The sequence below is a fragment of the Notechis scutatus genome, chromosome 2 (genome assembly GCF_049901735.1).
Source record: "Notechis scutatus isolate UNSWTSFEM ecotype Mainland chromosome 2, rNotScu1.2, whole genome shotgun sequence".
Taxonomy (NCBI): domain Eukaryota; kingdom Metazoa; phylum Chordata; class Lepidosauria; order Squamata; family Elapidae; genus Notechis; species Notechis scutatus.
Window position 1 is genome coordinate 158,297,176 of NC_142010.1, and position 12,951 is coordinate 158,310,126.

At 42.8% G+C, this 12,951-nt stretch overlaps 1 protein-coding gene across 1 annotated transcript; it reads left to right on the plus strand.

Moving 5' to 3' along the window:
* Window positions 1-6,136: 6,136 nt before the first annotated feature.
* ELOF1 (elongation factor 1) lies at window positions 6,137-9,273 on the plus strand. The gene is made up of 4 exons (XM_087957057.1): window positions 6,137-6,277; window positions 7,424-7,551; window positions 7,854-7,924; window positions 8,565-9,273. The coding sequence occupies exons 2-4, from the start codon at window positions 7,436-7,438 to the stop codon at window positions 8,627-8,629; spliced, it is 252 nt and encodes an 83-aa protein (XP_087813183.1). The 5' UTR covers window positions 6,137-6,277; window positions 7,424-7,435; the 3' UTR covers window positions 8,630-9,273.
* The last annotated feature ends 3,678 nt before the right edge of the window (window positions 9,274-12,951 follow it).

Genomic DNA, 12,951 nt, shown 5'->3' on the forward strand with positions numbered 1-12,951 from the left:
ATCATACCGTGTTTCTCACATAATAAGGCCGGGCCTTATTTTTTTGACCCCGAAAAACGGCTAGGACGTCTTTTCGGGGTGACTTAATTCCCCCTTGCATCCTCGGGTGGGTGGGCGGGCGGCGACAGCTTGGATATTCGGGAGACCTTCGGGTTCGGGCCACCGTTGCTTTCCCTTCTCCCTTGCTGCCGCGGCATTAGAGCAAAGCCGCGGCGTTTGGCGCAGCCACGTGCGGCCAGTCAGGGCTCCTCCCTGCAACCGGAGCCCTGAGGAGACACTTGGTTTCAGGCGCTCCCGTCTTCCCTTTGCTTTGAAGGTAAGCGGAATTATTTTACAAAGCCTCCTGCCCGAGAGGGCAGCCACCCACGTGGAGGCTAATTTCCCGGGGCCTCTTCCGTTCCTCCCGACCTCCCTACACTGCGCCGCCTCTGACGCGGTCCCTTCAGCCCAGCGAGCTCTTCCACGTCAAAGAAAGGCCAGGCGGGCTGCTGCAGACAGCAGCAGCAGCGGGTCTGAGCCGCTCGCAGCGGAGCAGCCACCACCCTTAGCCCGGCGGGGAGAGCGAGGCGAGGTTAGCGCCCGCCAGCCCGTCCTTCCTGCCTTTGGAGGCACCTGCACGAGCGCCTCCGCGGCTCGGTTTCCCCCTACCGGCGGGCTCTCCTTTCGTGCGGAGGGGCTGCGGGGAATGCGCTCGCCGAGAGGATCTCTCCCTCTCTCTTCCCGCAGGTCAACGTCTGCGCTGCAGAGGAGAGGGCTGCAGCCGGTTCCTCCTGCTTGCTGAGAGGTGAGGAAGCGCGGCTCGCCCGGGTGAGATTTGAACGAGGGGCAGGAAGAGGCACACACACACCCGCGGCTTGCTTTCCCAGCTCTGCCCAGCATTTACGGCTCTGGCGCGGCCCTGGCAGGATGAGCGGAGGGTCCGGCGGGAGGCGCCGCTGCCCGCCAGGGCCGCGCCAGAGCCGTAAATGCTGGGCAGAGCTGGGAAAGCGAGCCGCGGGTGTGTGTGTGCCTCTTCCTGCCCCTCGTTCTCAAATCTCACCCGGCGAGCGGCGGCTTCCTCACCTCTCAGCAAGCAGGAGGAACCGGCTGCAGCCCTCTCCTCTGCAGCGCAGACGTTGACCTTGCGGGAAGAGAGAGGAGAGATCCTCTCGGGCGAGCGCATTCCCCGCAGCCCTCCGCACGAAAGGAGAGCCCGCCGTAGGGGGAAACCGAGCCGCGGAGGCGCTGGTGCAGGTGCCTCCAAAGGCAGGAAGGACGGGCTGGCGGGGCGCTAACCTCGCCGCTCTCCCCGCGCCGGGCTAAGGGTGGTGGCTGTTTCCGCTGCGAGCGGCTCAGACCCGCTGCTGCTGCTGCCCTGCAGCAGCCCGCCTGGCCTTTCTTTGACGTGGAAGAGCTCGCTGGGCTGAAGGGACTGGCGCGTCAGAGGCGCGCAGTGTAGGGAGGTCGGGAGGAACGGAAGAGGCCCCGGGAAATTAGCCTCTCCACGTGGGGTTGGGCTGCCCTCTCGGTCAGGGGAGGCTTTGTAAAATAATTCGCTTTACCTTCAAAGCAAAGGGAAGACGGGAGCGCCTGAGCTGTCTCCTCAGGGCTCCGGTTGCAGGGAGGAGCCCTGACTGGCCGCACGTGGCTGCTCTAACACCGCTGGCAGCAAGGGAGAAGGGGCAGCAAGGGAGAAGGAAGAAGCAACGGTGGGAGGTCTCCCGATATGAAGTGCCCCACCAACGCAGGTAGCACCATATCCGGGCATGCAACAAAAGTACTTCCTAACGGCAAGCCCCCCGCTTCCCCCATTTCGCATGTTTAATATGGGGCTTAATTTGGGGAGGGGCTTAATTTGATTTTATGCCAATAAAACATGGTGGGGCTTCCTATTGGTGGAGGCCGTATTGTTGGAGAAACACGGTACATTGCAATGTCCTACCTGTCAATGAATACTTCAGCTTCAACCATAACAACACAAGAGCACACAATAGATACAAACTCAAAGTAAACCGCACCAAACTTGATTGCAGGAAATACGACTTCAGCAATAGAGTGGTCAATGTCTGGAATACTCTACCCGACTCTGTAGTTTCTTCCCCAAACCCCAAAAACTTTAACCTTAGACTGTCTACTATTGACCTCACCCCTTTCCTAAGAGGTCTGTAGGGGGCGTGCATAAAGCGCACCAACGTGCCTACCGTCCCTGTCCTATTGTTTCTCTTATTCTTTTATTTTTCTTATATGTACCCATTTCATGTATTCACAACTATGTATACATTTATACTTATTATCTTGTAAACAATTGGCAAATCAAATAAATAAAATAAATAAATAAATAAATAAAATAAATTTGGATGCATCCTGTCAAGGCTTGTCCGCAACTGCTGACCCATCAGGAGCTCCACCAGTTGGTGGTTAGTGGCTGAGCTTGGTGTCGCGTGTTGGATTAAAAGGTACTTGGCTAATTTTTCATGCCAATCCTCCCCTCCCATCCTTCCTAGGGTGTCTTTGGCAGACCTTATTGTTCTCTCAGCCTGGCCATTCAATGTTAGGTCGGGTGGCAGGGCGCAACCAAAACATGTCGGATACCCCTCTTTGCTAAGAATATTTCAAATGTGTTGGATGTAAACTGGGGCCCATTATCAGACACCAACACATCGGGTAACCCATGAGTCACGAATAACCTGGTTAATGCCTTAAGTACAGCTTCTGATGTTACCGAGTGCATAAGCATGAGCTCCACCCATTTAGTATATGAATCTACAAGTATTAGAAACATTTGGCCCTTAAAGGGGCCTGCTAAGTCGATATGCACTCTTGACCAGGGGGCTCTAGCTGATTCCCATTCAAAAGGTGTGGCCATGGGCAGTGCAGGCCTTGACAACTGACAAGCCTGGCAGGCCCCACCTGCTTCAGTAATGTCCATGTCCAACCCAGGCCACCATACATAGCTCCTACCTATAGCTTTCATCCTGGCCAACCTGGGATGCCCTTCATGTAGATTTTCCAAAACCCGGGGCCATAATTTACTGGGCACTACTACCCTACACCCCCATAGTAGACAGCCCATTTGGGTGGACAACTCATATTGTTTAGCTTTGTATGGAGTGAATGCAGACGCCAATGTCTCTTTTGGCCACCCCGCCCCCTCACCCAGTCCAATACTTTAGAGATTACCTCATCCTTAGAGGAGAACTGAGCTATGTCACATGCTGTAGTGTAATGAGCAATTGGTTGTCGTCGGTTAACAGGACTGTCGATGTAGTAGCAGGGTCTTCGACTCGTATTGGCAGGGGGCAGCGGCTCAAAATGTTGGCATTACTATTTGCAGGCACGATAAGTTAGTGTGTAGGAATATGCTGATAAGAACAAGGACCATCGGGTCATGCGAGGCGAAAGGATGGTAGGAGTTTGCTGGTTACCTGCCAAAAGTTCTAATAATGGTTTATGATCGGTTATTATTTCAAAACAACGTTCAAACAAAAACTCGTGGAATTTTTTTAATGGCAGCGACCACAGCAAGGGCCTCTCTGTCCAACTGGCTGTAATTTCTCTCTGTGCTCGACAAAGTTCTTGAGAAATACGCGATAGGTGCCTCATGTCCATTTGGAATTTTGTGGCTAAGGACTGCCCCAATGCCAGCTGGAGAAGTGTCACACACCACAATAATTGGAAACTCACAGTCAAACTGAACCAAAACACTGTCAGAGGATAGTAATGCCTTGACAGCTTTGAAAGAGGTAACTTCCTTTTGGCCCCAAACCCAAGGCATCTTAGTGTCTAGCAGTCTATGAAGGGGTTCAGCCAGTGATGCTTTGTCTAGCAGGAAGGAACTATAGAAATTTAGCAGACCTAAGAAAGCTTGCAGCTCAGCCTTGCATGTAGGGGTTGGTGCCTCTTTGACTGCTTTAATCTTTGATTCAATAGGGTGGAGTCCGGTAGCGTCAATGCGGTACCCTAAGAAATCCACCTGAGGGACAGCAAATATGCATTTGTTTTTCTTAAGTTTTAAACCGGCTTTTCGGAAACAGGACATGGCTGCCCTACGAACCGCTGCTTTACATTGCGGTTTTGGTGGTGATGCTGTCTATCCCTCATTTTTCTAGCTTACCGAGAAGTAAATTGGAGGAGGATATAATTCATTGAAGATACACTAACTACATTTGTTTTCTTCTGTTCAATCATGTCCAATTCTTAGAGACTGCCTGAACAAATCTCTAACCCTGAAGATTTTTCAGAAGTGGATTGCCATTGCTTCCTTTCTAGAGCTGAGACAAAGTAACTGGCCCAAAGTCATCCATCTATGTATGGGTCATAGCTGGCTCTATAGAGTATAGACAAAAAAGGAAATGCAAATCCTAGGTGTTTGTCTGAGCTTCCAGGTTAGGTTGAAGTTTGGACTGCTCTGGGGGTGTGCAATTCCTATTGTGACTTAATGGCTTTCATCCTGTTTTGGCTCTTGGGTGAGGGTATTTGCTTATGAATAGAGCTATCTAAATCCTTGTCTTCTTTCAATAAGCTTTTTATCTCTTAAGTGCTGACATCTGCTGTGGGCTATTAAGAAAAGGTGGGGGTTGCTTTCTGCCTCTTAAAAACATGTTTCTCCATTTCTCCCTTTGGGAAATATATTTCTCCCTTTTCTCCCTTTTTTAATATTCCTCAAAATATTTCATTCTTCTAGTAGTGGCTTCCCATACATGCAAGTATGCTAAGTATGGTTTGTTGAACAATAGTTTGCAGAATATGACACAGGGTAGGGTAAAATCATACATCAAAATCAAAATTTCTGCTTCCATGGTCCCATGGAAGTCTGACAATAGCCAATAGAATACATGTTCTTGCACAGGAACAGGAAGCTCAAATGCAAAGCTTAAAGAATTCCATTTTGTCAGCTGCACCACAACCATAAACGCTGGTGATTCTGTTCATCATTAAAGCTTCTTTCCAATCAGCCTCCATGTTTCCAGTGTCTTTCTCCTAGCTTGGATCTGAACCAGATGGATATTTCTTCCCACACGTTCAACATGCTTTTTAAGAGCTGTGGTGGCACAGTGGTTAGAATGCAATATTGCAGGCTAACTCTGCATTCCATTCTTCTGAGGTTGGTAAAATGAGGACCCAGATTGTTGGGGGCAATATACAGACTCTGTCAATCACCTAGACAGTGCTGTAAAACACTGTGAAGTAGCAAACAAGTATAAATACTACTGCTATTGCTTTCCTGCTGTTGCTTTCAGCCTATAGCTACAAGAGTGTAATGTAAGGGATCAGTTGATCCTCTTGATTCAGAACAAGAGCTACAACTAGAATTCCCTTATATTTGTTTCTGCCCACTGTTTTAGCAATAAGTTTTTCAAATGTTTTCACCTCTTCTCCAAAGTTCTAGCCACCCTTAGTATTGTACCATCTGCAAATTTGGTGTGCATCCCCTCAATTACTCCATCTATATAATTTAAAAACATTGAACAGCATTAACAGAACAATTGTTACAATCATAAGTACATTTCTTTACGAGTTCAGGGTCTTCCTGGCCTTGCAGCTCCAATGCAGGTGTCAGATGTGGCCAGTAATCCCAGCAACTGCTCATAATTTAATTTTATTCATAATTTTATCACTTGTGCTGTGTGTTTTGAAGATGGTTCACTGCTGTTTTATATTTTGATATACATTTTATATGCTATTTTTGAGTTATGCATTAATGCTATGTTCTGTTATGCCATATAAAGTAATAGCTATGGTCAGAAAGGCCTTTGCACAATTCCCTTTCCTAGATTGGAGGGCCTTTCACACAATCACTTATACACTAGTCACTTTACAGCTTAACTACTGCAATGTGCTTTACATGGGACTGCTCTTAAAGAGCATACGGAAACTTCAAATAGTCCGCAGTATGGTAGCACAAGCAGTAATGGACATGTATGCCCGTGAAAGACTTGTTTTGTACGCTGCATTGACTGCTGCAGCGCCAAATCTGTACTGCTGGCATTAGCAAAAACACGTTATCACCGTGTTTACCGCCGAAGCGCCCTAGAGCAACGCCAACCCCTTTTTGTACGTCACGGGGACCCGGGAGTTTGTACGTTAAAGATATCATGCTTCTACATTTTCTTTTCTCTCTACTGTGGCGATAACGGCCGACGACAATATTCCGTTTCCGGCCTCAACGCCGGAAACGCTGGTCTCCGTTGGAAACGCGGCCTGGGTGAGCTAACCGACCAGGCCGGAGGTGACAGCCGGGATTGGCCCTCGCGCTGGAAGAAGGAAAGGGTCGCAACTCGCGAGGGAGGAAAGAAAGGTACCGCTTCTCCTTCTCCGTCCGGAGCTGCTGCGAAGGGACGTGAGGGCCGCGGCACGGTTAACCATGGGTGCCGGTTCGCTAGGCCTCTGCTACTGATGCCTCTCGTTCTCTGTCATCCCGGACTTCCCAGCTACACATACGCTTTCTATAACGTATTGTTCATGTGGGCTTCCGTCCGGGTGTGCTCCTCCTCGCTTTAGGATACTGCCGCACCGTGTGCCAGATGTGTATGGCGGCAGGGATAGTCCCACTGCAAAAATCACCGTATCTCCGGATCCGAGAGAGTGGTGTTTTCATGGCCAATCTCTTGATTACGGAGGTCCAACTGTTCTCAGATTACTTGGTCCTAAAAATAACAATTTCTCTGAATTGTGTAAAGGTTTCCCTCTTTCTGCGCCCGCCCTCCCTCGTTATGGGCCAACAATTATCTTTTTTTTTTCTTTACAACATAAATGCATGTTGTAAGGAAAAAAGATAATTGGCCCATAATGATGGGGGGAGGGGCAGAGCAAGAGAAGTCTTTACACAATTGACCGAGAAATTGTTATTTTTAGGACTAACTAAATAATCTGAAAATAGTTCTCCAAAAATTCTGTCACAGGGATTGGTACCTAAGAGGCAATTCTATTTTGTATTGTTTAGGACTATAAACTCAGTAGAGCCTTACGTTTGGTTTTATGTCACTGAACTTCTTAAAAAAATTATCTAGGCAGCTTACTAGAGCAGTATACAATAAACTACCTAGCATATCTCATTGCTAATATGCAGCATCACTATAATATCAGTCATTACAACATTGTTAATAGCAACTACTTATAACCTAAATTTTAGGTCTATTTTAGATCCAAAGATAGAGAGTATCACCTACTTCAGAGTAGCAGAAAACTGCCTTCAGTTTATAATGATCACAGGAAATTCTACTAGGGCCCAGCAGGTTCCATCTGTGGTGATGTATCTTTTCTTCACTCTAAGTTCCACCTGTTGCAGATGATGAATCTTAATTATCCAATAACAAACTCTACCAAACTTTTTGCTAAGATTTACATCTTTAATCTTTACAAATATTGTGATTAGATAGATTTTTTTTTATGAATTTCCCCCACTTCTTCCCCCAAATCCTTCGTAATCTCTTGTTTCTTTTAGTTGCAGGCAAAGATGGGTCGTAGGAAGTCAAAGCGGAAGCCTCCACCCAAGAAGAAAATGACAGGAACACTTGAGACCCAATTCACATGTCCTTTTTGTAATCACGAGAAATCCTGTGATGTTAAAATGTAAGCTGTTCATATAAGTGATGGGAGAACACAGCTTCTCTGCTGGTAGATATCCAGAAGAAAAGATTTTGGAAACAAAAACCTAGCAAGATGTATTTTTCTAAGTAGGGCAGTTGTGAAATTGAGAAAGTTTGGAGTGTTAATAGTAATCTAATTAGCATTAATATATAGTATTTTTATTTGGTATGCTTATATCTAACACATGAGACCTATTTGCATTGAATTCTATAATCAGAATTCCAGTGGACTGATTTAGGTTAATAATGATACTATTTAATTACAGTTATGATTCTGTGTTCCAGGGAAAGAGCTCGGAATACTGGAGTGATATCCTGTACTGTATGTCTGGAAGAATTTCAGACCCCTATCACTTGTATCCTTTGCTCATTTATTTATTTATTTCAAGTATCAAATAAATGCTCTGTTCTGTCCTAGCTGTTTTTTACACTTAAGAAAAATATGCTTGGATTTTACCTATAATAAAGCTTCAATTTAATCAAACATTCAAGATGAGGATTGTACATTAAATACAAATTAAATTGCTTGCATCAAGACATGTAATTGGTGTAAATGGTAAGTTACAATAAACTCTTGTTTGAGCCATTATAGCCTCAAATTAATGGATATTAATTCATTAAGTAATGGAATGGATGAACAAAAAAGTTCTCTGGGATATCTAAATACATTGAGGCACATTAAACTGAGGGTTTATTATATTTGGTAACATCTAATTTTGTTTTGCTGTGTAAATTTGAGCTTGATTTTGTGGTTCCAGTTTTTATTTTATGACAAGTGCTTTGATTCTTGAAATTTGCATGTTCTATCATACACAGTATTAAGAAACTAAATGAACCTTGTTCAAGATCCCATTTAAGCACAACTGTATACTTTCCTTTACTCCAAGGTGTCTGTACAGTCATAATAGATTTGCATATTGGCTTTGCATATTCATTCTGAATTCAGATGTAGAAGATACATTAATATGTTATTATCCTTGACTTTTGACCTTAAAGATCTTTCAGAACCAGTGGATGTTTACAGTGATTGGATAGATGCTTGTGAGGCAGCCAATCAATAACAACTTAAAAGGAACTTGTGGAAGTTAATGTTTCTTTATTCAAGGGTGGGGGTATTTGTTTCACAATGCATTGGAGATACAGCTGGAATGACTATGAAATGGTGGTTTGTGCTCTTTTCTTCTATTCATTAACTTATCTTTTTATATGAATATTGTGGAGTATAAAGACTAATGACTACCAAAAAAGACCTGCAAGTGTGGGAAAGATCAGCTTTTATTCAGGTTGATGCTTGGGATTTTTTTCTCTCACGATTGAAATATGAGGTTCAGTGCATCAGATACTGCTGTTCCATTTTTGTTAATTTATTTTGGGCTTATAGAGAAGGGCTTCCACACAAGCTTCTTTTCCATTCTGTGATGGTTCTTGGAATTGTATTCCATGTTAAATTGTGAAGTATAGTCAGCAAGAATATATGGAATATAAGAAAAAATAGCCCTATCCTGGTCCCATGATACAAGCTTTGTATTTATCTGTTGGAACAATAATCATGAAGTCAACCTTTTTCTTAATAACATGTCTCCAGTTAGAATGGCAGCAAGTTGCCTCTGTTTCAAAAAAAGTTGTGCGCAGGGCTCTTCTGTGGTGCTGGGCATGGGATTTTGAGAACTGTGTTATGTAATAAAGTATAATTCAGAGAAACAAACCTGTATGATTCACTGAGAGATGATGCCATTGTCTTAAAAACATTTTGATGCAATATACGTAGGGCAATTTTACCATTATAATTCCTTTAGTAGGCACATTTATTTGACCATTTTACTTTTACCATAATACTATGCATGGAATGAGTATATATTCTGCTCAAAACACTTCATTCAATTGCTTTTTTCCCCTAATAAATGAATCCTAGTAACAAACATTTTTATGACTTTATAATGAATATGTCCATACGTATAGGAGGGTAGATAGTCGCTTGAGTGTGAATCTTGTATAGAGTGCACTGAGAAAAGTATTCAGACCCCCTTTTGTCAATTTTGTTACGCTGCAGGCCTAATTCTACAGTTGTTGAAATTCATTTTTTTCTCATTAATCTACACTCAGTACCCCATAATGACAAAATGAAAACAAAATTTAAAAAATGTCTGTACATTTATTAAAAAGAAAAACTGAAATATCACATTGGCATAAGTATTCAGATCCTTCACTCAGGACTTTGTTGAAGCACTTTTGGCAGCAACTACAGCCTTGAGTCTTTTTGGGTATGATATGAAAGCTTTGCACACCTGGATTGGGGGGTTTTCTGCCATTCTTCCTTGCAAATCCTCTCCAGCTTAGTCATGTTGGATGGCGATCATTGATGGACAACTGTTTTCAGGTCCCTCCAGAGATGTTCAATACGGTTCAAGTCAGGTCTCTGGCTGGGCCACTCTAGGATATTCACAGAGTTGACCCTAAGCCACTCCTATGTAGTCCTGGCTGCATGCTTAGGATTGTCATGTTGGAAAGTGAACCTTCGGCCCCGTCTGAGGTCCTGACCACTGTGGAACAGGTTTTTATTGAGGATATAATATACTTTGCTCCATTCAGTTTTCCCTCAACCCTGACCAGTCTCCCAGTCCCTGCTGCTGAAAAACACCCCCACAGCATGATGCTGACACTACCATGCTTCACTATTGGGATGAAATTGAGCAGGAGATGAGTTGTGCCTAATTTCCTCCAGACATAACGTTTAGAAATCAGCCTGAACAGTTCAAAATATTGGTTTCATCACATTAGAAAATCTTGTTTCTCACAGTCTGAGAGTCCTTCAGATGCTTTTTTGCAAACTCCAAGCAAGCTTTTATATGTTTTGCACTGAGGAAAGGCTTCCGTCTAGTCTCTCATATCGGTGGAGGGCTGCAGTAATGGTAGTCCTAGAACTCTGTCCAATCTCCACACAGGATCTTTGGAGCACAGTCAAGAGTGACCATTGAGTTCTTGGTCACCTCTTTTACTAAGTCCTTTCTCTCCCAATTGCCAGTTTGACTGGACGACTCGCTCTTGGAACAATCTTGGTTGTGCCAAACTTCTATTTGAGAATTATGGAGGCCACTGTGCTCTTAGGAACCTTCAGTGCAGCAGAAATCTTATTATAGCCTTCCCCAGATCTGTGCCTTGCAATAATCCTCTCTTTGAGCTCTGCAGGCAGCTCCTTTGATTTCAGGCTTTTGCTCTGCTACTTTTGTCAACTGTGAGGCCTTCTACAGAGAGCTGTGTGCCTTTCCAAATCATGTCCAATCAATTTAATTTACCACAGGTGTAGAAATGTCAGCTATGATCAAGAAAAATGGATTGCAGCTGAGCTAAATTTCAAGTGGTGTTGAAAGGTTCTGAATACTTATGCCAATGTGATATTTCAGTTTTTTCTTTTTAATAATTTTACAGGCATTTCTAACATTCTGTTTTCATTTTGTCATTAAGGGGTACTGAGTGTAGAAAAAAATGAATTTCAACAACTGTTGAATCAGGCTGTAGCACAACAAAATTGACAAAAGTAAAGAGTCTGAATTCTGAATGCACTGAGCGAGGAAGAAAAGCTATTTTGACCTATTCCCAGTTTATCTTATGCAGCATTGGAATTGAGAGACTGTGGTTATTTTTTCAAATTAAAACCACTATGGCATCAAGTTTTGTATCTTCTAAATCTGAACTAATTCTATGCTCTACAGACAACAACTCCTAAGTTCTTTGTACATGATAACATTTGAAAAAGCAAAAGCCTATTCCTTGTTTGTTTTTTTAAATATCAGCAAGGGATATTGAAATGAATATTTTTCTTCTTAAAAATGTCATATAATAAAATAAGAGGTTCAGTATGTTATAATGGTGCTGTAACTTGTAAGATGCTCTTTTGGTTTGTTGGATACAGCTTTTCCTATCTTTTACTGTACTGTAAACTGATAGGTTGGAAGGACCTTGAAGGATCTTCTGTTTAGCCCCCTTCCTAGAGCAGGAATCAACAGATAATGCCTAGATAAATGGTTGTCCGATTTTTGTTTGAAAACCTGCAGAAATGGAAGACCCTTCAGGAAGCAGGATTTCCATTAACAGCTTTTATTGTCAGAAAATTTCTTCTTATTTCAAATTTAGTGCTTTCTCTATAAAACTTCTACCCATTGACTCTGGTCATGTTCTTAGGCAATACAGAAAATACATCTATACTTTCTTCTATTTGACAGTCTGTTTACAAGTATCGGAAGACTTTTATGTCTCCCCCTAGCTTTCTTCTCTTTAGGCCAAATATCTTTAGGCCCTAGTGCTTCTGAACATTTTATCAGTTTTACAGGGTGCCTAACCAAGCAAAATAATTCTTTGACTCTTTTCCCCTTCATATTCATCCAAATTCTTTCAGTAGGGTTTTCAACCGGAGTGTCACAAACATCCATATTGGTGCAATCATTCTTCATGTGTGATAATCCATTTCTCTTGCCAAGTTTGTTTCGAACAAATTGTATCCTTCCATTACTATAGCCCAATCACAAATTCCATCCCTTGATTTCCATGACTTATAATACAGTGAATTTTCTTTGCTCTGTGATTGTCAAATACACATGCTCTGAAATTGCCTCCCAATCTCATCATTTAAATAATCTGTATGATTTTATTTTTTTATATTATTCCATTTTTCATAGCTGCTCTGGGTAAGTAGAAAGGCAATAAGTCATTAAATAACCAACTAAATAATAGATGTATGATATAGAAGGGTCTAGTTACTGCACAACAAAATCCCTTTTCTGTGTAGGGAGTCATTCAGATTTGAAGACTGTTTTAGCCTTTAGTCCCCTAATCATCCTGGTTGCTCTTCTCTGTACTTTTTCTAGAGTCTCAACATATTTTTATAGTGTGGTGACCATACTTGGGTGCAGTATGATGATGGCAAAACTTAATTTGCTTAACATAGTGAGACAAGTGTTTCGTTTGATTTTTTTTATGGCTGTTCATCTCACCAAATGACTCTCAATGGCTCACAATTATTAATCCATCTGTTTAGTCTTCTGTAAGAGTCTGGCCTCTATATGTTATATAGTGAAATGTAAATGTATAGGTAGGGACAGCATCTGCTTACAGGATCACTCTTGGGAATTGCTTTGAATTGAACATCAGCAATGATGGGGCACACTAAATAGCTTTTTATGTTCAATTCTGTCCATGGGGTTATGTGAAAATCAGCTGATTTGGGGATAATTTAATATTTGAAAATTCACTGAGCAGACTTGCTACAACGAAGTGTTAAAAACTGAACTATTTCACTTTTAAGCCTGTGTTTCATTAGAATATTCCCAATTATTTCAAATATGCAAAATTGACTCTATATGCATACATCAAGTAATGATTCTGGCAA